This window comes from Rissa tridactyla, chromosome 18, assembly GCF_028500815.1.
Source record: "Rissa tridactyla isolate bRisTri1 chromosome 18, bRisTri1.patW.cur.20221130, whole genome shotgun sequence".
Taxonomy (NCBI): domain Eukaryota; kingdom Metazoa; phylum Chordata; class Aves; order Charadriiformes; family Laridae; genus Rissa; species Rissa tridactyla.
In genome coordinates, this window is record NC_071483.1 from 6562106 (window position 1) to 6588192 (window position 26087).

Below are 26087 nucleotides of genomic sequence, written 5' to 3' on the forward strand. Positions count from 1 at the left end.
GGCTCAGCATCGCTTTCAAGCACGGGGAGGGCTCTGCGAGCTCCCGGCGCGCTCCGAAAGAAACCTCCCAGCAACCTGGGGACAGGCAGCATCCAACCCCCCCCCCCCCCCGCCTCCCCAAACCCAGGTGACTCAGAGCATCCTCCTCAGACCCTCCTCCTCCTCCTCCAAAGGGTATTTCCCGGGCTAATGGCAGCCCCATTAATGACCCACCCTCATTAACACCCTGCGCTCCCCTTCCAGCTCTTCCTGCTGCTCCGCCATCAAAGCCGCCATGCTCCCGGGAGCGCAGGGCCAGGAATCACACGCCGTCCCGCTGCTAATTAAGATAAACCTGCAGCTGATCAATGCAAGGAGTTTTAGGGCTCCCTCTTAATTAAACACTCTCTCGTTTATCGACCGGCCCCAAAAGTTCCCTTCGCAGCGAATCGCAGCAATTTGTCGGGGGCAGGCGCGCGCCAGAGTCCTGCTAATTGAAGCGCGTTGCCTGCAACGATTTTATTCTAATCGAGAAATCGAAGTGAGCGAGACGGGGGGGGGACCGGGCTCCATCCGCGCGTGGCGGTCCCCGGGGAGGAGCGCGGCGGGAGGGGACAGGGAGCTCTGGGCTGGCAGAGCCGCCGAGGCAGAGCTGGAGGAAAAAGGGGTTTTTCAAGGGTGCTGGCACCAAATCCAAGCGGGAAGGATCTTGCCTGTCCCCAACTCACCCCTTGGTTATGGCACCTTCACCTTCCTCGAACCCATCCTGCTACGCGGTGGGGTTTTCCCAGTTCTTTTTAATCCCCATGATAAGGATGGGAGAGATGAATCCTGCTCCGGCTGCGCCAGGAGGATTGCACAGACACCCGGGAGCACCTTCCCCCATGTCCCATCCTCACCAGATGTGATATTTTGAGGTTGGAAATCCCTCCTTCAACCCAGCCGGGCAGCGTTGGCCTTCAGGAAGAGCATCCCTGACCCAGCACCCTCCCACCCGCTGCAGGATTAAACCAGAAATCTTCTTACCCAGCAGCTGCTGGTTTTGTTCTTTTGGAATCAGAGAATCACAGGATGGGTTCGGTTGGAGACACCTTCAAAGATCACCCAGTGCCACCCCCTGCCCTGGGCAGGGACACCTCCCACCAGCCCACGTTGCTCCAAGCCCCGTCCAACCTGGCCTTGAACCCCTCCAGGGATGGGGCAGCCACAGCTTCTCTGGGCAACCTGGGCCAGGGGCTCACCACCCTCACAGCAAAGAATTTCTTCACAAGATCTCGCCTAAATCTCCCCTCTTTCAGTTTGAAACCCTTCCCCCTCGTCCCATGGCTCCCCTCCCTGCTCCAGAGTCCCTCCCCAGCTTTCCTGGAGCCCCTTTAGGAAATGGAAGGGGCTGGAAGGTCTCCCCGGAGCCTTCTCTTCTCCAGGCTGAACCCCCCCAGCTCTCTCAGCCTGTCCCCACAGCAGAGGGGCTCCAGCCCTCCCAGCATCTCCGGGGCCTCCTCTGGCCCTGCTCCAACAGCTCCGTGTCCTTCTGCTGTTGGTGCCCCAGCGCTGGAGGCAGCACCGCAGGGGGGTCTCACAGAGCGGGGCAGAGGGGCAGAATCCCCCCCTCGCCCTGCTGCCCACGCAGCTGGGGATGCAGCCCAGGCTGCGGGGGGTTTCTGGGCTGCCAGCGCACGTTGCTGGGTCGTGTGGAGCTTCTCACCCACCAACACCCATAAGTCCTTCTCCTCAGGGCTGCTGTCTGTCCCTTCATCCCCCAGTCCGTACTGATACTGGGGACTGCCCTGTCCCAGGTGCAGGACCTCACACATGGCCTGGTTGAACTTCAGCCCGCTCCTCCAGCCTGTCCAGGTCCCCCTGGATGCCATCCCGTCCCTCCCGCGCACCAACTGCCCCTCTCAGCTTGGTGTCCCCTGCAGACTTGCTGAGAGTGTACCCATCCCACTGCCTGCGTCCCTGATGAAGATATGAAATAGTACTGGTCCCAGTGCAGACCCTCGAGGGACACCACTCGTTGCCCATCTCCACTTGGGCGTTGAGCCGTTGGCTGCAACTCTTTGGACACAGCCATCCAGCCAACTGCGTAACCATCTCCAGGCGACCCATCAACCCCGCGTCTCTCCAATTGAAGGAGGAGATAAACCCAGCCCTGCCCCGCTCCGTAACACGGCAGCGGACAGGCTGCCTGCAGGGACCAGGCCCTCCCTCTGCACAGCGAGGTGGACACCATGTCCACAGGGTGGTCACGAGGTCCCAGCATGGCCCAGGGCCACTCCTCGTCCCACCATCCCCACTGTCCCAGGCTGGAGCCACCCCGGCACCCTCAGCCCATGACCCTGCCCGGGATTTATGGAAGCAGGATTTGGCAGCAGACCCTCCCATCATTTCTGTCCCACCTGGTGCCTGTTGGAGACTTCTCCGAACCCCACTTAATTACCACCAAAACCGAAGGGACGTGAGGACGTGGCCACCTGTGGACACAAGTGACCCCAGGGCACACGTGTCCGGGTGCTGGGTGGTCCTGGCAATCGCAGGGACCATTTATCCACGTCCTCCTCCCGCAGTGCCCAGGGGAGGTGACACTCATGTGTCACCAGGGGCCCGGGGCGAGGGCACTGGCCCAGCTGCGGTCCCCGGTCCCCCCGGGCTCCGCGGGGGAGGCAGCGCTGTCCCCTCCCCGCGCTCCGTCCTCTCGCCTGGCCTGCGATGGACATGACACGTCTGCTGACACAGACGCATAAATATATTAATGCATCCCTAAAGCCTCAGTAATTACGGGGTGGTGAGAGACGGGGGCTGGGGAGGGGTCACGTCCCGGGGGGAGCTGGGCAGGGGGGACAGTCCCTCCATCCTGCTCACTCATGGATGGTCCCTCCCGTCTCTCCCTGACCCCCGCCGAAGGTGCAGAGCCCCACGGCTGGGTGCCGGGTGATGCTCTGGGGACATCCCTGCTGCTCGCCGTCCCCTCGCCCAGCCTGGAGCCCCCCCAGTGCCACCCCGGGGTGCAGCAGGCAGGGAGCCATGCTTGGGGACACAGGGCAGTGACCTTCCTCCGGCCCCCAGCTGCATCTCAGGCCGTGCCACCCCCTGTGCCCAGGCAGCGATTTTTCCGGATACATGATTATGTATTTTATTGCTTTTAAATAAAAGCCCCCTGTCCCCGACATCCCTGAAGGGGACCCCAGGCGGTCCGCAGCACGGGGGGCACTGTCACGTAGGGACGGGCACCGTGACACAGGGGTCCAGCCCCGTTAATTGGCACAGGGTGACACCGGTCACCCCGTCCCTCTTCCTGCGGGGATGGCACCGGCCAGGCCACCACGTGTCCTTCCCCGTCCCAGGGTTCATTGCCACTTCGGCTGGGCTTTTTTGGGGCAGAATAAGGGGTTTGCATCATTTTATTCCTTGGGTAAAACACTTTCCAGGGGTGGAAGATCCCTTTTTTCCTGGGGTGAAGCTCTTCCCATCTATTTTTTTCCCTTTTTCTAGGAAAAATCAGGGGGGAAATGTCCCCTTCCCCTGCTCGTGTGGCTTTATTAAAACCCTCGGAAGGGCCATGGGCAGGTTTGCTCCTGCCTCCAAATGTCAGAGCCACATCCCGGGGAGCCAGCAGCAGGAAAGCTGTGGTTTCGATGGTGCGGATGATTGCGGGGGAAATTCCCTAAAAATCCCTCTTTTCCCCCAACCTCGTCCCCGGGACTGGCCGAGGGCAGCTGCGTGGTGAGACCCCCCCAAAACCTGGGGCAAGCCCCCACGCGCTGGGCGTTGCCGGGCGTGAGGTGAGGGGTGAGCCAGGGTGTCGGGATTCCCGGATCCGGGCTGAGCCCGGGAGATCCAGCGGCATTGGAAGCTCCGGCTGAGGATGGGGAGCAGCCACCGGCCCCGGTCCAGGGGCTGCGGCGGGCAAGAGGTGGAGGCAGGAGCAGGCAGCAGGTGGGCAAACACGCCCTGCCTGCACTCCCCCCCTGCCTGCACTCACCATCTGCCTGTACACACCTCCTGCCTGCACTCACCCCCTGCCTGCACTCATGCCCTGCCTGCACTCACCCCCTGCCTGCACTCCCCATCTGCCTGCACTTGCCCCCTGCCTCCACTCACCCCCTGCCTGCACTCGCCCCCTGCCTGCCCATTGCCCCCATCACTGTGTGTCCGGCCGAATTGGGGCGCTCCCCACCGCGCCCAGCCCTGTCCCCCCTCCCCAGCATCCCGCCGGATGGGCCGCGTGGGCATCACAGGCGTGGGTGAGCGCGTCACCTGTGTCCCACGTGTCCCGTCCCACCCGGCTGCGTGGCAGCACCCTCCATCCCACACACCCCCAACCACCTCATTTTCGGCAGGGCGGGAAGCAGCCCGGCACATCCCCGCTGCCAGCCGGGATGCAGGACCACCGGAGCCCGCGGGGGCTCCATGGGGAGGGAGGGGGCAGAGGGGTGACCCCCCCCCCCACAGGACGCCCCGCAGCGGGGGGATTCTCAGCCGTGCTCCAGCACCCGGGAACGGGATTCTTGCTCCAGAATTTTTGGTGGTTGAATGCACCAGGAGCCAGAAGCTGCCCCGAGGGGATAAAGCTTGGGGAAAAGGGGATTTTTAGGGATTCTTTTTTTTTTTTTTTCCCCCATCACCAAAACCGCAGCTTTTCTGCTGCTCCCTGGGGAGGTGGCTCTGACATTTGCAGGCAGGAGCAAACCTGCCCATCGGCCTTCCAAGGCTCTTCACCAAACCACACAGGCAGGGAAAGGGGATATTTCCTCCCGCAATTTTTTCTCAGACAGGGGGGAAAAAAATACGAACCACAGATGAGAAGGAGTTTCCAACCCAGGGAAAAAAAAAAAAAAAAAAAAGGATGTTCTCCCCCTGGAAATATTCTCCCTAAAGATTTGAAAAGGCCTGATGATCCAGCCGCCTTTTTTTGGCGGCGGCGCGGCCGGAGCAGCGGCGCAGGCGGGATGCTGCTCCCGGCTGCCGGCTGCCCTTCATCTCCGCAGCAGCATCTGCGCCTCGGGCTTAAATAAAACCCTCTGCCCTCGGCGCTGCGGCGTGGCAGGAGCGGAGCGGGGCCGCGGTACCCCCCCCCGATGGGTTATTATCCTTCAGCCGGGTGATTTCCTCCCGCACGCCATATGCCCGGGGCTCGCCGGGGATTTAACTTCTCATTTCGCTGCGTTTTGGAAGAGATTCGGGCTTTTTACGCCGCCACCGATTCCCCTCTGTGCTGTGTCCGAAGACGCTGCGAGAGCATCGCTCCCCACCGCTCAGCCTGGCCTGGTTGTTTCGGGCAGAAATGTCCTGTTTCTAGGAAGTTTGGCCAAAAAAATGTTGGGGTTTAGGGAAAATACACCCCCCCCGGGCAGAGCCGTGGGGCAGGATTTGGCCCGCTAGCGTGATGCCCGATGCTGTCGGTCCCCATAAGGGACATTGCCCGCAGCAGATGGAGCATCACTGGGGCAAGACGAAGCGCAGGGGGCTCCCGGGGACCGGCCGGATCCTGTCCCCACCCCCAGGAGGGAACACAAAGCCCAGCTCCCAGCCCCCATTTTGCAACTGAAAGATGCTAAGGGGTGCGCATCCCCACCCTGAACCCCCCCCCCAGCACCTGGAAAACCCTGTGCAGGCTTGCCCAACCCCCACAACCCCTCTTTTTGAGGCAGTTTAAGGCATTTTGCTGATTTTCTCTCTGGGGGAGCCCGAGGAGCGTCCCCGCGAGCTGCCCATCTCCACTTAGGGAAATTGGCTGCGATTTCCAAGAGCGGCAAGCGAGCGAATTGACTATTAAGAAGGTGCAAACACCGCTGTGAACCCAGGGACTTCATTTAATGACTTGGAAACAAGTTCTTGACCTACTTCCAACTTGCAAAAAGCCTTCCTGAAATTGCAAAGGAAAAGAAATTAAAGGCGCCGGAGCCTCGCTCGCTGCGCGGCGTCGGGCGGTGATGAGCAGGATGCGGCCCTCAGCTGAGAAGATGCTCCGGGACTGAGCAGCCCCATTGCAAAAGGTGGCAGGAGCAAAAAGCGGGGTGAAAGAGGCGCAAATTGGGTCGTTCCCCAGCTGTTGCAACCCTCTATTGATGCCAGCGGGGTTTGGGGAGCTCCAGGTGGCCTCTGCGTAGCCCCTTTCTGCCCCCCAACGCCGGCATCGCTGGATTTAGGAGCTCCCGGCACGTGGATCAAGCATCCCACATCTCCAGACGTGGCTGCGGGCAGTTGGGTGCAGGGGGTCCCTCGCCACGGCTCCCCCTCACCCACCCAGCACCCACCAGCCATCCCACGGGCTTCCCTTCTTCTCGCCTATTTCCCGCCCCCCTCCCCTTCCATTCCCAGTTATTTATTTCATTTTGCCGCATCCGGCAGCGTTGCCATGGGAACGCGGCGGCAGCCCCGGCTGGATGCGCTTGTCTAGACGCTGCGCCCCAGGAGCCCAGCGGCAACCGGGTCCATGGGCTGGATACGGCCCCCGGGGTGGGCTGCACCCCTGGGTGCGAGGTCACCCACCCCCAGGAACCCCAGGAGATGCCAGCACCCAGGTGGCTGGGTGTCCTCCAAGCCCGGCACCCCAGACCCGTGCTCCTGGCTCCATCCATCCCTGGGGGATTCTGTACAAGGAGGGCTGGGAAACGCGGTGTCGGGGTGGTAACGGCAATAACAATAACAATAATAATAATAATAATGATGATGATGATGATGATGATGATGATGATGTCTAAATGTGGCCCAAGGGTTGCAAAGTGCCCTTTGCCCAAGGCAGGTTAACCCCAGCCCTCTCCTGTTGTGGCTCCATCACAGGGAAGGGGAAACTGAGGCACGGCACAGGGAGACACCCCCAAACCTTCGCAATGCTCTGAGATGCCGGGATCACCGAAACCCAGGGCAAAGGCTGTCCTCACACGGAGAGGGATGCTCCATCACTATCCTGATTTACACCCGCCGTAACAAAGCCCCGAGCCACCGCTGGGCCCGTCGCCTCCCAAAACTGCAGGTTTCGGGGGGATTTGGCTCTCCCTGGCTCCCATCTCCCCAGCGAGGGCCCGCAGCGGGTCGTCACCCCAGGAGGAACTTTGAAAGGGTTTTTTTTCCTTCCAGCAAACATCACAAATTTCCGATTTCCCCGCAAGCAGGCCGCTTTAAATCCAACACAATATTACATCTGTTTAACTTGAATACAATATCCCATCCGTTTAACTTTAACACAATATTACACCTCTTACTTGCCCCCTCCTCTAAAGCTGAGCCGAGACGTTTCGCTTTCTCTCGCCTCCCAGCGAGGAAACGTTTCGACGCTGAGAGAAAGCCAAGGAGGTCGAGGCGGCTCAATTCCTCGTCTTGCCCCTCAGAGGTTGGCTCCGCAGCCGTGTCCTCCCACTTTATTCCCGCTTTATTCCCACGGGCGATTGCTCCATCCCCTCCGGAATTGCTCCAAACCCGTTTAAGTCTCCCCGCAGAAGGGAGCCGCGATGAACCGCTTCATCCCGAGCTTGTGCCGCTCCGCATCCACCCAGGCTGACCTTGCAAACGACCTTGAAACGGACCTTGGGATCCCCTTGGTGGGGAGGACGTGGGGTGGTGGCACTCATGGACAGGGTAAGGAGATGCCAGCAGTGTCCCTGGCGGGGGGGAACATGCACCGGGGACAGCAGCGGTGCCCAAGGAAGCACTTGCCGTGGAGGGGAAACTGAGGCACGGGGCTGCAATCCCAGCAGGACCCAGCCATCCAGTCCCAGGAGGCTGAGGTGTCTTCACACCTGCAGGGCTGAAGCACCGAGGTCGCCGGTGGTGGCCGGGGAAGGGCTGATCCTGCACCGCCCGGGTGCTGTGCGCTGCTTTGCTGGGCCTCAGTTTACCTGGAAAATGGGCTAAGTCCTGCCCAGCCCTGCTCAGCACCGTGCTGGGGAGCGTTTGTTCTCCTGGTCAGGGTGACCAGCTCCATCAGAGCAGGTCTAATGGGGAAACTGAGGCACAGAGAGGTGGTGGAGAAGTCCAGAAGCTCAAGCCCTGGAGAAAGGCTGCGCCCTGAGGACACGGGGCTGGGAGCTGCTCCAAACCCGCGGGAGCAGGGCTGGGGCCGCTGGCTTGGCGTGGAGAGACCCGATTTGGACTGAGTCTTGCTGGATTATGACTTTCAGCCTAAGTTATGCCACGAGGAGAAATCAAGAGAGGAGACGTGGGCGACGGGCAGCGCCCGGGGCTGCAGGAGGAGCGATGGGCGCCAGGGCAGAGCCCGGCCACGCTGCCTCGGGCAGCCACGGACAGAGAAGGCAGGTGCCGGGCTGGAGCAAATCCATCTGGGAGCAGAGTGAAGGGGCCGTACAGCCCCGTGCCGTGCCTGCGTAACCCGGCTGGGTCTCTGGGATGGAGCGTGAACGGGGGAGCCTGCTGTCCCACCCACCCCACTGAACCCCACTGCACCCCGCCCCATCCCATCCATCCACCCATCCCATCCATCTTATCCACCAACCCCACCCCGTCTATCCTATGTATCCCATGTATTCCATCCCATCCATCTCATCCATCCTACTCCATCCCATCCCATTCATCCTATCCATCAATCTGTTGTGGTTTGGGCTGCGCTGAGCACTAAAACCAGGACACAATCCCATCCCATCCATCCTACGTATCCCATGCATTCCAACCCTTCCATCCATCCTATCTCAACCCATCCATTTTATCCGTCCCATCCATCCTATGCAACCAATCCATCCTATCCATCAATCCCATCCCATCCATCAATCCCATCCCATCCACACTATGTATCCCACGCATTCCATCCCTTACATCCATTCTATCCCATCCCATCCCATCCCATCCATTTTATCCATCCCATCCATTCTATGCATACCATCCGTCAATCCCATCCCATCCCATGCATCCTATGCATCCCATCTGTCCTATCCATCAATCTCATCCCATCCACCCTATGTATCCCATGCATTCTATCCCTTCCATCCATCCTATCTCAACCCAACCATTTTATCTGTCCCACCCATTCTATGCATCCCATCCATCCTATCCACTAATCCCATCCCATCCACCCTATGTATCCCATGCATTCCCTCCATCCTGCCCCATCCCATCCATTTTATCCATCCCATCCATCCTATGCATCCCATCCATCAATCCCATCCCATCCCATACATCCTATGCATCCCATCCGTTTAATCCATCCCATCCATTTCATCCATCCTGTCCCACCCCACCCCATACACCCTGTGCATCCCATGCATTCCATCCATCCCATCCTATTCCATCCAAGTCATCATCCACCCCACCCTATCCCATCCCATCCCATCCCATCCCATCCAATCCCACAGCAAATAACGCCCCTGCCCCAGTCCAACACAGGTCCCTGATCCCTGGCTCAGCCTCGGAGGCACTGGCTGTCTCCGAACCATCGGCAACTGTCCCCCCGCGATTCCACAAAGAGCCTTTTGGATAAAGAAAATTGGGTTTAATCAAGCGCCTCAATTAGCCACAATGAGCCACGGCTCGTCATCACTCCGGAGCCTCGCAGCAGAAAGCACATTAGCAGCATGGCCACCGAGAGCCTGAGAATTAATTAAAATGGAGCAAAAAAACCTTAAAAATGGGGAATTGTTTGGAGCGGGGGGATATGTTGCTGCAAGTTCGGAGATGCCGAGCGGAGCCCCGGCCCCGGCAGAGCATCGCCGGCACCCAGACCGGCTGGCATCTCCTCGGGTGCGGGTTTGCCCTGGGACACGGTGACAGAGGGGACATCCCCCACCACCCGTGGAGACCCCACCGCTCTCCCAAGCCCCTGTCCCACGGGGAAGAGCCCTGCAGGTGCTCGCTGCTCCGTAGGGATGGAGCCACCAACACTCCGCAGGGGAGTTGTCACCCTGCCCTGCTCCAGCCTGGGGGGAGCTGGGCTTAAATCTGGGGCATCTTGGGCTTAACCTGCGAGGTTTTGGGCTTAGATCTGTGGGATCTTGGGCTTAAATTTGGGGGATCTTGGGCTTAAAATTGAGGGATTTTCAATTTAGATCTGAGGCATTTTGGGCTTAAATCTGGGGGACCTTTGGGTTAAATTTGGGAGACCTTGGGGTTAAATTTTGGGGGGTTGGGGTTTAAATTTGAGGGATCTTGGGCTTAAATTTGAGGGATCTTCAGCTTCCACCTGGGGATCTTGGGCTTAAATCTGAGGGATCTTTGGCTTAAGTTTGGGAGACCTTGGGCTTAAATCCGGGAGACCTTGGGCTTAAATCTGGGGGGTTGGTCTTAAATTTGAGGGATCTTGGGCTTAGATCTGGGGTACATTGGGCTTAAATCTGGGAGATCTTGGGCTTAAATTTGGGGGATCTCGGGTTTAGATCTGGGGATCCTGCGTTTAAATTTTGGGGATCTTGGGCTTAAGTCTGGGGATCTTGGGTTTAAATTTGAGGGATCTTGGGCTTAGATCTGGGGTACATTGGGCTTAAATTTGGGAGGCCCACAGGAACAGCAAACAAGATGGGGAACCAGGAGAGATACAGGGAGCCTGACCCCCTAAAAACCAAACCCTGGGGGTGAGACAAAGACAAACACCGGGGCCGGACCGGGATGGGTTGTGAACAGGAACCGGCTGCTCCGGGAAAAGCAGCTTTGGGCTATTGGAAAGAGGAAGAGTGGGACAACCCAGTATCCAAAAGTCTTCAAAATCCCACCAGACCCTGTGGCGGGTGGCGACGGGATGGATCCTGGCCGAGGTGGCCCCCACCAGCTGGCGGTGGCCGATCCCCTTTGGACAAGGATTAAGCCGCAGGCAATTTCGATGCTAATTCTCCCAGTTAAGTTCTTTAGCTCGACATCTGTGAGAAGCAAGAGGTAATTTCCCCCGGATCTCAAATGGCACCTCAAAGACGCTGTTAATATAATCCGATAGAGGGGAGAAAAAAAAAAAAATATATATATATTAAAAAAATCCAATTTACTGACTTATTTAGTGACACCTTTCGTAATCAATTCTCCCAGGAAAGAAATACTGATTAAAGCCAAGCGCATCGCTATGGAAACCGGCAGTCCCTCCTCCCACGACCCGCAGGCTGGGAAGGAGAAAATCGGGTGAGGAAATCTGCCTGGTAACAACCCCGTTAATGAGCCGGGGAGCAAAAATAATCCCTGGGAGCGCCGCCGCCGCTGCGAAAGGAGCAGCCGGTGGCAGCCGGTGGGGAGGCGAAACCACGCGCGGCTCCCAAAATATTTATTTTTATGGGAGGGTAGAGGTGTTTCGGAGGAGGAGGGGATGCTCCTGCATCCTGGAGGGAGGAAGGGGCCATCCGGAGGTGGTACCCAGGGGAAACTGGGTACACCCACCGAAGCCCTGCGAGCGTGGGTGTTCCTTCCGGAACTTAACCAATTTTTTAGCCTTAAAATACAGGATAAACCCACCCTGAGATGCGGGTTTAAGAGATTCAGCAGCCCACGAGGAGGTGGGCCAGCGCAAAAACGGATTTACACAATGAACCTTGAGGGTTTCCCTCTCCTTGGGGTGATTCCCCACCCCACTGGCAGCCCCGACGCCTGGAGAGGGGCATCGCCTCCCGCTGCGGGCAGGGCTGCCACGTCCACCCTCATCCCCGGGTGAGCGAAACCCCTCACCGGCCAGAGTTTCTCAGAGAATTGGGGATTTATTCATATTTCTACACTGAATAATAGCCCCAAGCTCCCGGTGGGTTTGGGGGTCTCCGCCTGGAGAATTCCTCCTCCTCCTCCTCCTCACCCCAGCACACGAAGAAGATGCTGGAGGCACCCATGGGTGCTGGCGAGGCAAGGATAAATCTTCCCATGGGATCAACATAAACGCACCCGGGTGGTGGGAAGCAGCCGGGGCCAGCAGCGAGTGGCACGGAAGGGACTTGGCTGTTTCCCCAAGCACCCGCCATGCTTTTTTGGGTGCTTTAAGGAGCGAAGATGCGCACAGGACATCATTAGTGCCGCTCGTTATCTACTGAGGGGTCTAATAACAATCCCATCCCGCATTTTCCTTAAATTCCCAGCATCACCATCACTGTCACCGCGACCAGGGACGGAAGCGGAGCCTCACTGCTCCGGTGATGGGACCGTGGTCCAGCCCAGGGCCGCGATCCCGCAGGAGCAGAGCATCCCACTGCCGCCATCACCCCATCCACCTGCAGCCCAGGACCATGGAAAACCGGAATATCGGCGCCGGAGGGGCAGCCAAAGGGATGCGCCGTCCTAATAAAACCAGAAACCTGAACATTTTCGAACAATTCCTTTAGCAAAAGAGCCGGTGCTGTTAAACCCGCCGATACCTTTCCCATTCATCGCGGAGAAGATTTAATAAGGCGCCTCGGCAGAATGTGCCGTGACCACCGGCGCATTATTAAATGCCGCGATTAGCAGCTGCCGTGGATGGGAGCTCATTAGAGACTTCTTAAACATCCATAAAAATTGCTTTTATTAATTGGTTCGTCCTCTTTTTATACCCACCGCGTTCGGGAAGGGGGTTTTTGGGGTTGTTTTTTACCAAGCCCTTCGTCGCGTGGTGGTGGATGGGGAGCTCCTGAGGCCGCATCCAGCCCTTCCCGCTCCGCTCGGCCGCCTCCTTGTCAGTACAAGGGGTGACACTGGGTGACAACGCCGCAGCCGAGCGGGGGACAATGCCACCCTAAGCATCCCAAACCCTACAGCGGGGCTGGCACAGCCGTCACTCCACCACTGTCATTCCGCCGCTTCCCATGGGGATGTGAGCCCACCCCCTTGGCATCAGGGCCCGCCCCACATCAGGGAAACTGGGATTGTCCCCAAAAAGCCGTTTCTTCCCCCGTAACCACATGGGATGGCTCTGGCAGCCAGGAGATGGCCCCCAAATTCGGCCCCCACAGGGTGCTGCCCCAAGTCATCCCCCTTTTGGGTGCACCAACAGGAGGGATGAGGATTTCCATACCAAAATTTTGGGGAAAAAATGAGCCCAGCAGCTCCCATGGCCTGGAGATGGGACCAGGGGGGACTCCTGGGGTCCCCACATGGGTCCCCCCCATGGCCTGGGCGCAGGACTGATGCTCTCACCACCTCCTGCGATCTCCACATGGGTTCCCCCGAGGGAAATGGGGCTCCGGGGCTCTCCCTGTGTCCCCCTGCTCCATCCCCTCCTCTGCTGGGGGTGGTGGGGGGGACACCAACCCCAGCAGTGACCCCGCTAACGAGGGCGCCACTAATTGCAGGGCAGGCGGCGAGCCCATCTTCCATGTATAATTCAAGCCCCTTCGTTAGGGCTGGCACTTGATTTGTCTGTCAAGTGCCACCATCCCTTGGGACCCCCCCCACAACCTGTCCGCCATTCACCTCCTTTTCTGGGGGCGGGGGGTTGATTAAAAATAATTAGGGCTTAGGGCTGCTGCGAGGCAGGAGGTGGGGTCGTTAGCGGGGTCAGGGTCGTTAGTGGGGTCGGGGTCCCCCCTGAGAAGGAGAAGATGGAGCATAGGGACCCCAGCAGTGCCCCCCCCAGTCCTGTGTCCAGGCCACGGGTGCTGCTGGGCTGAGTTTTCCCCCCAAATTTAGAGATGGAAATCCTCATCCCCCCTTGCGGGTGCACCCAAAAGGGGGGTGGTTTGGGGCAGCAGCACCCATCTCCCGGCCGGCGGGGTGGGAGCGCTCACGGGGTGATGGGGAGGACCTGCATCCGATGGGGTGTAAACTGGCCCGAAACGGGTGAGGGTGTCCCTAAATACAGCCCCTGGCCCCCACTGGAGCCGTGGGCAGACACCCCGAATGCATTGCCGCATCCCGCTTCCCAGCCCAGCCGTTCCCAGCGCCGGGCGCGGGCAGTGCCAGCACCCTGCCCGTCACCGCTCCTGAGCTCAGCCCCGCGCCGAATCCAGGCTGGGATTAAGGGACAGCAGCCCTTGGGGGGGGTTGGTGGCCCCAGAGAGGGGACAGGGATGGCCTCCAGAGAGGGGACAGGGATGGACTCCAGCCTGGCACCGGAAGGGACGGCGGGGACCTGCCCCAGCCTCCGCTCGCCATCACCCACACGACTGTTGAGCTTCGGGGAGCGGAGGGAGCAATAAAAAATATATAAATAAAGCCTTTGATAATCAATTGGTGTTTATCGAGCGGGTCGTAACACCACCAGCCCGCTGCTGCCAAACGAAATCCGGGTTTGGAGTCACCGAGTCAGAGGTGTGATGCAAATTCCCAGGAGGGAATAAAACGGGTCCCCGCGCTGATCCGGCACGTGCTTCCCCATCCCTCCGGGCTCCGCCCTGTGTCCTTCCCAAGGGAAAGGGGGGTGACATCCTGGGTGTCCCCCAGGAGCAAAGGGCGAGGGGACGTGATCACGTCCAGGGCTGCAGTGGCGGAGCCGGGAGCTGGAGGGGACAGAGGCAGGGCCGGGCTGGGCACGGGGACCCGCAGCCCTCGGGGACCATCCCCGTTCCCTGCGAGCTTCATGCCCAGTCCCAGCCCCACAGCACCGTCCCCACGATGTCCCCACCAAAGCCTGGCAGCGGTACCCACAGCCACGGGGCTGCCCGTCGCCCATGGGGCTCCTGATGGCCACGCTGCCATGCCCAGGGGGATGCCACCACCGCCCCCAGTGCCACCTCCGGCCCTGAGGAGCAAACAGGCACCCGCAGACCCCCCCCAAACCTCGCTGCACCCTGACCACCCCCCCAGCCGCCGTGTCACGGGTCCCCACACCACTGTGGGGACTCGGTGCCAGCCCTGTGCCACCCCGGTGCCCATCACAGGGCTCTTGCTGTGTCCCCCCTCCCCAAGCCCAGGGAAAACTGTGCCAGATGCTAGAAAAAGGGGCCAGGAAAGGACAGTTTTGCCTGAAAGTCCCGGCAGCTGCCGAGGGGAATTGGCAACTGGCCGGCAACGGGCTGGAAGTGGCGGCAGAGGAAAGGACAGCAGAGGACAGGAGCTGGGGGGGGGTCCCAGAGGCGCAGATGGGGACGCCGTGCCCCTGGGGCACGTCAAGCTTTTGGGGTGGGTAAGGGGGACACGGCTGGTTCCCGAGCCAGAATAGGGGGAGGTAAAAAAAAAAAAAAAATACAAATGGGAGCCTGCAAAGGGTTGGTGCAAAGCTGCCCGCCCCGTGCCGCGCTGCTGCACCCGCAGGGTGGGTGCCGGGTCCCTTCCCCAGGGCTGGGGGACATGGTTTAAGGCAGTGGGGACCCTGGCCGAACCCCGTGGCCATGGCCAGCACCGCCGCGCTGCCCGGTCTCCTGCCGCTCCCGGGCATCTGGTGGAGAGGAGGAGGAAGAGGGGGAGGATGTGAGTGCACAGCCCCCAGGGACGGGGACAAGGACTCTCAGCTTGACATTTCCACGCAGTAGCTGAGGACCACCATTAATCTGAGCCATTATTGCACAGAATTAGAGAGTGGATGGGTTTTCCCCTGGGCTCCTGTTAGCCTCGGCATCCCTCGCTCTGCTGCCCAAGCATCCTCCGCTCCCACCCCGACGTCCTCCGCGCTCATCCTGAGCATCCTCCGCTCCCACCCCGACGTCCTCCGCGCTCATCCTGAGCATCCTCCGCTCCCACCCCGACGTCCTCCGCGCTCATCCTGAGCATCCTCCGCTCCCACCCCAATGTCTCCAATGCTCACCTCAAGCACCCTCCGCTCCCCGAGCATCCTCCATGATCATCCTGAGCATCCTCGACTCCCATCCCGATGTCCTCCGTGCTCATCCTGAGCATCCTCCGCTCCCACCCCGACGTCCTCCATGATCATCCTGAGCATCCTCGACTCCCACCCCGATGTCCTCCGCACTCATCCTGAGCATCTTCCGCTCCCACCCCGACACCCTCCATGCTCATCCTGAGCATCCTCGACTCCCACCCCGACGTCCTCCGCTCCCACCCCGACGTCCTCCGTGCTCACCTCAAGCACCCTCCACTCCCCGAGCATCCTCCATGATCATCCTGAGCATCCTCGACTCCCACCCCGATGTCCTCCGCACTCATCCTGAGCATCTTCCGCTCCCACCCCGACACCCTCCATGCTCATCCTGAGCATCCTCGACTCCCACCCCGACGTCCTCCGCGCTCATCCTGAGCATCCTCCGCTCCCACCCCGACGTCCTCCGTGCTCACCTCAAGCACCCTCCACTCCCCGAGCATCCTCCATGATCATCCTGAGCATCCTTGACTCCCACCCCGACATCCTCCATGCTCATCCTGAGCATCTTCCGCTCCCACCCCGACGTCCTCCGTGCTCATCCTGAGCATCCTCCGCTCCCACTCCGACGTCCTCCGCGCTCATCCTGAGCATCCTCCGCTCCCACCCCAATGTCCTCCATGCTCACCTCAAGCACCCTCCGCTCCCCGAGCATCCTCCATGATCATCCTGAGCATCCTCGACTCCCACCCCGATGTCCTCCGTGCTCATCCTGAGCATCCTCCGCTCCCACCCCGACGTCCTCCATGATCATCCTGAGCATCCTCGACTCCCACCCCGATGTCCTCCGCGCTCATCCTGAGCACCTTCCGCTCCCACCCCGACACCCTCCATGCTCATCCTGAGCATCCTCGACTCCCACCCCGACGTCCTCTGTGTTCATCCTGAGCATCCTCCGCTCCCACCCTGACGTCCTCTGTGCTCATCCTGAGCATCCTCCGCTCCCACCCCGACGTCCTCCGTGCTCACCTCAAGCACCCTCCACTCCCCGAGCATCCTCCATGATCATCCTGAGCATCCTTGACTCCCACCCCGACATCCTCCATGCTCATCCTGAGCATCCTCCGCTCCCACCCCGACGTCCTCCGTGCTCATCCTGAGCATCCTCCGCTCCCACTCCGACGTCCTCCGCGCTCATCCTGAGCATCCTCCGCTCCCACCCCAATGTCCTCCATGCTCACCTCAAGCACCCTCCGCTCCCCGAGCATCCTCCATGATCATCCTGAGCATCCTCGACTCCCACCTGAGCATCCTCCATCGTGATCCCAAACATCCTCCACTCCAACCAGAGCATCCTCCGCTCCCACCCCGAGGATCCTCTGCTCCCACTCCGATCATCCACCTCTCCCCTGGGACATTTCCCAGCTGGGGCTTTGTACCCGGCCATCCCTGCAGGATGGTGCGAGCGTGCCCGGGGGACAAGGTGCCAGGCAGAGATACACCACTCCAGCACCAGCACGATGTGCCCACGGCTCCCTGCCAACCCCCCCAGTCCCAAACTGGGACAGTCTCCAAGGCAGTGCCAGGCCACCCCCAGCCCTTTGGCTTCCTGGTTCCCTTCTGCCAAAAGTCTTCCCATTTTCCCTCCCCGGCAAGGGAAAATGGGAAGGAAAACGACTCTGCCCCGGCTCCCCGGTGCCACACTCCCGGTGTCCCCAGGACACGGGCTCTGCCGCGCACACCTGCGGTGGGAAAGGGCTGCGCTATCGATCAGGTTATGGGAAGAGACCAGAGTGACCCAGAGTGCTAATTAGCCCTCATCAAAGTAATTAGCCTGAGAACCAAGCAGCAGGCCAGCTCTCAGAGCTTGCTCCCTGCCCTGCCTTTGGTTGTGTCCCCTGCGTGACTGCGACACCGGACCAAACACGGTGGCGTTGTCCCCTGCTTGGTGACACCCAGTCTGGGCAGGGAGGGTGAGGAGGGTGCCGGGACACAGCCCGGCTGGGAGCGCAACAGCTTGGCCACCGCCGGCGGCTTCGCAGGGCCATTGCTGTCACCGCCAGCCCCCGGCTGCCCGAGGGATGCTCAGCGGGTCCCCGCTGCCGGGACGGAGCCGGGATGTGGCACCGCTCCTGCACGGTGAGCAGCTTGCACACGCGTGTGACAAAAGGCTGTGCGGCGAGTCCCCTGTTCGGGTGATTCACGCACAACTGTCCCCACCGCGGGCTGCAAACAGCCCCCGGCCCAGCTCGGGGGTCCCATCAGCCCTGGGGAGGGGGGGACGCAGCTGGATTCACCGCAGCCCCCCAGATACTTGCGTTTTCAGACACGCTTTTGGGCATCTGAGATTTTTTTTAACCCCTCTAAAGCCACCCCGCGCCCTCCCGCACCCCTCCCGCAACGCTCCTTCTTCCTAAACCCTCCCCGGCCTCACCAAGACGCGCTCAGCCCCCCAGGAGCTGTGCCGAGCCCCCCCGACGCCCGGCGGGCACCCAGCAGCCGGCCCCCAATGGGGAAGGGGGAACATCACCCCAACATGGGTCCCCGCGGCTCCTCCCACCCTGGCACGGGGGGAACGGGCTGTAAAAATCGCTATTAAATAAGGCAAAATGTGCCGGTGCGCGACACCCATCGGGGCAGGAAGGGAGGGATGGCTGAGGCGGGGGTGGAGGGGGGGCTGCATCCTGCCCCATCGCTCCCATCCGGGTGCTGGCAAAGCAGGAATTGGCTTTTCCTCCCCCGAATCTGCCGCCGCTGCAGAGCAGAAACCAAAGACGGGTGAAATTTCCCAGGCGAGCGCACGGGAGCCGTTATTAATCTCGTTAATAAACCACTCGGGGTTTAATGTCCTGTTTAAATACAAGCGGGGCTGCTCTCTGCCAACTTTGCCTTCCCGGTTTTCCAGGCCGTTACGTCCACATTCCGAAAATTGAAATAACCGCTTTCAAACGTGGGGGGGAGGAGGGGGGGGAAGAAGGCCAGGGGCCCATCCTGAGCCCCTCTGCCCCCCGCACCCCCCAAGCATCCCCCCGGGATCCGGGATTTGCTCGCCACTCAACCCCCAACGCTCCATCACTTCCAGCCGAAAACTGCCCCCAGCCCCAAGCTGTGAGGGGGACAAGGACATTCCCGGGCATCCCAGGAGGATGAGGGATGGGGACGCGGCGGGACGAGAGGGGCGTGAAGGCTGGCTCGGCGTGGCCAGGCGCCGCAGCGATCAATACCTCATAACCTGCATCTCGCCGGCCGGCGCTGGAGGAGCTGTTAAGCCGTACGGCCGGCGTTGATGGGAACGTTAGGGTTTTGCGGGTCTTTCATCCCTGCTGTGCGCTCCTGGAGGTTTTCTCCCCTTTCCATAAGGATATCCTCCAAATCTCAGCACTCAGCCACGCCTGCGGCACCCCAAAGGGTCCCCAGCCCCGCGGGGGGAGGCGATGCCGGCCGGATCCCGCTCCCCGGGGTGATGTGCGACGGCTGCCGGGTTACAAAGCCCTTTTCCAGCCCCAGAGCGTCGGCGCAAGGCTGGGAGGATGCTGGTACCCCGGTGCCCGCCCCCAGCACCCTCCCAACAGCCGAAACCCCCGGCTGTATGGGCGGTTGTGGGTGAGGCAGGACCAGCGCCGGGACCGAGTGCCAGGGATGGGATGTGGGTTTCCCTCCAGGGAACTGAATTTCTCCACGATGAGTTTGGAACCGTTGGAGCCCCAAATCCTTCTCCTTCGGGTCCTCCCCGTACCTTCTCTCCGGAGAAACCGGGGGGAGAGCAGCCAACGGCTCCGTTGCAGAGGGAAGATGTGGTGGGAGCCATCGGTGCCTCCGGGCTGGGGGAGAGCATCCCCCGGGGCTCAGAGCCTGCAAACAAATACAGCCACCGGGAGCTCGGCCGAGAGGTTCGTCGAGCCACGAGCCCGTCCCCGTCTCGCCCTGCACCCGGCCACGCTCGCCACCACCCCAATGGTCCCCACGTTTTCTCCGGCGACGACTTCATTCCTTCTCGTCTTCCTGAAATGAGTACCATTGATTTTTTATCGCGCTAATTTTTCCCCTACCAGAAAGCCGCCGGGGATTAAATCCAATGCCTTATCGGCATCTAAGCACCGCGATGGCAGCTCAGGCCCTTTCCGCGGCCAGACCTGGGAGCTCAATAAGGAACGAGATCAAGTTCAGCTGGACGAGGCTCGTTTTCCCAGACGTCAATTAGGCCACTGGCTTTTAGGCTTTGCCGACCACATCGTGCATCACCCTTTCCTTCCCGTGCTCTCCCAGCTTCCGTGTCAAACCAGGCTGTTTTCTGGCTCATCCTCTTGATTTCCTCTACAACCCAGCCCTCCGAGACGTTTATTTTCCAGTCCCCATCACACCCAGCTCCGTTACAAACTGGCACGAATGATTTTGAGAGATCTTCAACGGGTCTCGTTAATGCTCTCGGGTGCACATTAGCTGGTCCTGCAAATTTAGCCGTACTGCGCCTTTGATCGCGGTTTTAATTGCGAGCTGTAACGCTCTGCCTTCCCGAACGTGCGCCAATAAACCTTTACAGGGGCCTGTCAAGCAAAGCTCTGCCTGGGAATAATGCGGATGCACCGGAGGACGCGCGGCCAGGCGGAGGTGGGATGCTTCTCCGTGGCCACCCGCAGGTTTTGTCCCTGCTGTGGCTCTCGGGGTGCTCACCCGGGGAGGTGACGAGGGGGGTTGGAGTTTTCATGCCTCTAACACATGGACATTCCCACCTCGGGGCTGTCTCCGGATCCTCGGCGCTGCCCATCCCCGGAGCATCCCCGTCCCTCCCCGCCGCCACCTGCCACCCTGCGGCATCCCCGGGCAGCCCCGCATCCGCGGGGTCCCATCCGCCGCCGTGGGGTGGGGGGAACGAGGGGCTCGCCAGCCCCGATGCCGCCGCCGCCAGCCCCCCATTTCCATGGCAACCATGCAAATGGGAAAGCTTTCCATAATCATTAGGGAGCGGAGTGGAGCAGTATAAACAGTGACTGCAGTAGATTACATGCCTATTATGAACAGTCGCGCCTTCTGAGCGCTGGTAATTATACCTAATTGTGCATTTAATTGTGTAATTGAAAACCCCCATCCAGAGTTCAGCCCGGGCTCCTTTTCCCCCATCCCCGGCGGGGGGAAGGTGGCCGGGGGCAGCTCCGGCCCCGCTATCCTCGTGCTGTCCCCGCGCCGGGGATCGGGCACGATGGGAACCGTGCGAGGACAAAAGATGCCGGCGGATGTTGGAAGCGGCTGATCCTCGCTGGAGCTGCGGGGTCGGTGGCCAAAAATGGGCAAATGAGGGCAGGAGGGGTGATGGGGACAGCAGGGGACGGCAAGGGCCATGACGCCCCCGAGGGTGTAGCGGGGTGCCGCTGGGGACGGGGATGTCACACAGGGCCGGTGGGTGGTTGAGGGATGCAGGGGATGCGACCATCATCTCCCTTCGCCCATCCTTCGTTAAACTGACCTCATTAGCTCCTTGTCCAGGCTTGGTGATGGGGGGGGGGGGAGTCACATCCCAGAGGCTCTCGGTGCCCTGTGTGACCCCACGGCTTGGGCAGGTGGGGTGGGATGGACCCACAGCCCCTCTCCCTGCACCCCGGCCCCGGGAGGAAGGATGCTGGTGCCGGCACAGCATGGCACGGCACGGCACAGCACGGCACCGCGCACCGGCAGGCTCCGCCGGGCGGGAGGTGCCAACCGAGCTTTGCTTTTCCAGCCAATTAAAGGAGAAAGAGAGAAACAAAGAAAGAAATGAAACCCTGGTTTGGAGCGACGCTGAGCTCCGCCGGGCAGAGGAGGGAGCGCTGAGCGTCTCCTGTCCCCACCCGGCTCCGGGGCTGGAGCTGCATCCCACCCCCCGGTGAGCCACACGCTGCAGGGGGAGGCAATGGGGTCACCATTTGGGATGGAGAAGGAGCGCCCTTGAGCAAGCCTGCCCCCCCGCCAGCGCCTGAACGCGGCCCCAGGGGACAGCGCGGGACGGCCAAGGGGTCTGTGACAGCAGCCAGGATCCAGCCAGAACTCAGCTTCCAGCAGTCCACATCCCGATATCCCGTATCACTGCCTCTGAGGCTGGGTACGCCCCCCACCCCGCAGCAGCGCCGCTGTCCCCATCTGAACTGACACCACTAGGCTTCAGAGTTAACAAGAGTCGCGGCTTGCGGCTCTCACGCCCTGTGCCCGTGCTGGCAGTGGCGAGCGGGGCAGCATCACCCGCGGGTTCATTTTCCATCCAACCACCTCAGCAGCTCTCATCTTTGCACAAAGGAAAGATAAATCCTCCCGACAAGGACGGGCACCCCAGAGAATGGGATCTCGCCACCACAACGCCCCCCCAGTCAGTGATTCAGTCTCCCAGAAGATGGGGAGGACCAGCAAAAACCCCAGAGTTTTGATGTCATCCCACCTCAGCAGCATAAATATCTCCCGGCAGCCCCTCTCGAGGTGGGGCAGGGCCGGTGGGGGTCCGCCAAGCGGATCCCTGGGGTTTTTCCAGAGAAAAAAAAAACACATGTGGATGCAAAATCTGGCAGGTGCTTCTTGTCCCCTGGGAACGGAGACACCCAGCACTCGCGGCGTGGCCTCACCGAGTGGCGGCGAAGGAGCATGTAGGATATTTGGATGCTCCGAAGCAGCTGCCCTGGCTCCCTGCCGTGACGTGGCCCAAAAACCAGTTTCCCAAACTGGCCCAGGCGCAGCGTCTGCCCCAAGGTCTGGGCCGCGCGGGGTGCTGCCACCTCGCACCCCGGCGTAGGGGACCTTGAGCAGGGACCTCCTGCCCGGTGGGTGCCAGCAGCTCCCGGCACCCCACAGCCACGGAGCATCCGCTGCCACCGTGAGCATCCCCCCATGTCCAGAGGTGACAAGGGACCAGGGGCGCATCCCCTGGGGAGCGGGTTGCAAATATTGGGGAAACCAACGGGGGCGCGAGAAGGTGCCCACGAGGTGACGGTGGCACCTGGGGAGCTGCAGGAGGGTGGTCCAGCAACAAGGACCAGCCGGAGGTGGTGGCATCACCCTGGGGCGGGCTGAACCTCACCCATGCTGCTTTGTTTAAGGGAAACTGAGGCACGAGCTAGCCGGTGACTTGGAAGTTCAGCAAGCCAACGCGCTCGCTGGGTCGCCCCGCTGTTGGCACAAGCCGACCCCGCAGCAATGGGGCACGGCTTCCCAGGCAGCCAGGTCACCCCAGCACGCACCAGTTCAACCCCATCCACAGCAACCGGGGGCACTGGGAGCACTGCTGTCCTCCCCATAGCGCAGAGAGCCCAGGCCAGGTGTCAGGGCTACCTGGATGGGGGGACTGGAGCCCCGCGGTGCCGAGCCTGTGTCGGGGATGGCACAGAGCAGCGGCAGCGGAGGAGAGGAGCAGAGCTGGGGTCTGGCATCATCCCCGCTCCCCACTGTCCCCTCCCAAACCGCGGCACTACGTGGTCCACCCGCCCCGGCCATGCCACCTCGGGGATGAATATTGGCCTCCATCACCTAAGGGGACACCCTGATGTCACCCACCACCTCCGCCACGCGGGGGCTGGCTCAGCCCAGACCCCCCCCACCCCAGGCAGGGCACCCAGCGTCACCCATGGGTGCCACTGCCGCAGGGTGGGATGCTGGGGTGGGCATCTCCCCACGGCCGGTGGGATGCAAGCTGCTGCCTCCAGAGCCGGGAAAGAGCTTGGGAGAGCATCCTGCAGGCTGAGGAGGGGATGAGCTGAGGTATGGGGTGAGCCTGGGCTGGAAAGGGTGCTGCTAGGGGACAATTTCGGAGCCGAGCCCTTGGGGATGCCAGCAGCACCAGGACACCCAGGCGAGGAGTGGGGAGAGGAAAGCCTGACCCCCATCTATCTGTAGCACAAAGTTTCTCCAGGTGCGAGCAGGAGCCGCTTTTCCAACCCGGGAGCTCACACTGATTCAGTTCTTCCCCTAAAATAAATAGATTAAAATCTCTCTGACCTGGGATAGCTCAGGGAATAAATGCCAAGAAACCGGTTTGGGAGCTGAATGGTAAAAAAAAAAAAAAAAAAAGTGACCGAAAGCCAGGAAACTCCTGCACAGCCGGAAAACACCCGTCGGATTTATCCCGAAGAAGGAGGAAGGTGAGCGAAGCGCAGAGCAAGATTTGACAGAGGGAAGCGGGGGGACAGCTGAGGACACGAGAGGCCATTCCCGCTGGGAACGGCGGGACTTCAGCCCCGGGGACAAGCCCACCGCCGCTCCGCTCCCTGGGGTCGAGGATGGGCTTGAAAGGTTCCCGTGTCCCCCCGCCGGGGAAGCCGGGGCCGCCCCCCTCTATCCAAAGGTGGGGACCCCTCCCTGCTCGCTGCTTTCGGAAGGATGGAGAAGGAACAAGAGCAACGCCGGGAAGAAAGTGCCCGTCAGCAGGATGCCACCATCATCTCCAGAGCGGATCCGGAGCCTGTTTCCATCGCTGCCTCCAGCCACCCCATCACCCCGCTCCCGCCCCCGATCCCTAGGGACATCATGGACATTTCGGCAACCCCCACCTCATTTTCCTCGCCCCCGCATGGCCACAGGGGCAAGTTGTAGGATGCTGATTCTATGTTAACGAACAACCCGGTCAGGATAATTAATCGCGACCTCGTTGGCACTGGTTTTAGCCGAAAATCCCCCAAATACCCCACACGCTCCCTTCGCCTGCCCCTCGGTCAGCAGCCTGATGAAGACTGATTCACGGGCGGCGGCAAGTACGGCACCTAATTATTACGAAGACTGACAATCCTATTAAAATTAAACCTCTCCCTTCTCTCTGCTCCAACATCCCGGTGTCCCCCGGCCGCGGGCAGCCGGGTCCTGCTCGAAAGCAGGAGAGTTTACAAAGTGCTGGCAGCGGCTCCAAGTTTCCCTCTTGCCCCGACTCGGGGGACCAGCACCCGGCGAAACATCCTTGGAGTCACCGGGATGGGAAACAGCTGGCGGGAGCGAAGTCGGAGGGAAGAGACTGCAGTTGGGAACAAAGCTCACACCTGCTGGAGACGCATCCCCAGGCGCTGACAGCACGGGGAACTGGTTGGCATCCATCTCCCCAGCCGCAACTCCAGCCAGCGCTGGGTTAAGGCAGGGGACAAGGGTGGCATTTCGTTTCTCCTTGATTACTATTTTTCCTTTTTTTTTTCTTTTTTTTTTTTTTTTTTTGGGGCGGGTGGGGGGGTGGGTGGCAGTGAAGCATCCCCCCAGCTGGTCCCACAGCAAGGTCACCGCCGCCGAGACGGAGTGGGTATTGGTGACAGCCAACATTTCGCACAAAGCACAACCCGGCATGCTGATGAGCGCAGACGGCCCCTCGCCTTACCAGCTGCAGGCAGCAGAATCCGACCAGCGTACATCTCCCATTGCATCTCCCCATGGTTTCCCAGCCGGAGCCTCGGATTTCCCCCACCGTGGCCTCTCCTCGCCGTCCTCCAGCTCCTCACCAGCCTCCCCTTCTCCAGCAGAGCCGCCGCCCGGGGAGCATCAGGGGGGCACCAGCAACATGTCCCGCTCTCCAGCCTCCGGCCAGCCCCGGTACTTTCTTCACAGCAGCCCTGCCGTCTCCCGCATCCTGCCGGGTTAGCACAGAGGCGGGCTGGGCTCAGAAAGGGGCATCGCCCCCCTTCTCCGCCTTCCCCCCCTCCGCTTCCACCCCCCAGCCCCGCTCTCCCCGAGCCCGTTACAGCCCCATCCCCCGGCTCAGGGACCCCGGAGCCGCGCACACCTCGCCATCCATCCCCGGGGCGCGCAGGTTTGCGCGGAGCCCGCCCGGCCCCTCTATTGTCTCTCCCGCACAGCCGCGCTCCGCGCCCCGGGGGCGGGCGGGGAGGAGGCGGCGGGTGGGGTCGGGGGCGCGCCGGGCAGGGCGGGCCGCGGCCGCCGGAACAAGGCGAGACGCGCTCCCGGCGGGGCCCGGCGGGCGGCGCGGCCGGGCCGGGGGGAGGCCAAGCCGGGTGCGCCGCGCCGCGCCGAGCCCTTGGCGGCTTCCGGGGGCGCCGGGCAGCGCGGCCCCTTCGCCGCAGCGGGCGGCAGGCGCGGCTCCTGGTCGCTCCCGCCTTTCCTTGTTGTATTTGTCTTTCCCCCCCCCCCCATTTATTTTTTTTTTCCCCTCCCTCCGGAGGCAGGTGGGGCTGGGTTAAATCCCGGCGATTTGCGGATGTCAAGGGCTGGTGAGCTGCTTGCCCTTCCCCCGGCCCTGCGGCCCTTGGGTGGTGCATGGACCCGCGGCACAGAGACCCCGCACACACCTCCTCTGGGGGATCCCTGGGGTGGCCCTGCCAGGGCAGCAGCTGGGCTCGCAGGGAGGACAGATGGCCCCAGCCCTGGGAGGAAAGTCCCCGCGATCCCCCCGCCGAGCCCTGCTCTACAGCCCGGCACACGCGGCTCCAGGGCCGGGAGCGGCCGCTGGCCGGAGGCGGGGCAGCACCCAGCCACCCGGCATCGGGTCTCTGCTCCCAGGGGGCTCGCAGGCTCAAACCCAGCAGGTCTGGGCAAGGAGGTGGGTGCAGGCAGAGCTGGCAGGGTACGGCCCCAAACCGCCACCCAC

General features: G+C 61.4%; 1 protein-coding gene across 1 annotated transcript in view; it reads right to left on the reverse strand.

The window, feature by feature from the left end:
* Positions 1–24917, reverse strand: part of NKAIN1 (sodium/potassium transporting ATPase interacting 1) — a 34421-nt gene extending 9504 nt beyond the window's left edge. The window contains exon 1 of the mRNA XM_054223973.1: positions 24864–24917. Coding sequence (XP_054079948.1) covers positions 24864–24917 — 54 coding nt within the window. The remainder of the gene's footprint in view (positions 1–24863) is intronic.
* Between the last annotated feature and the right edge of the window lie 1170 nt (positions 24918–26087).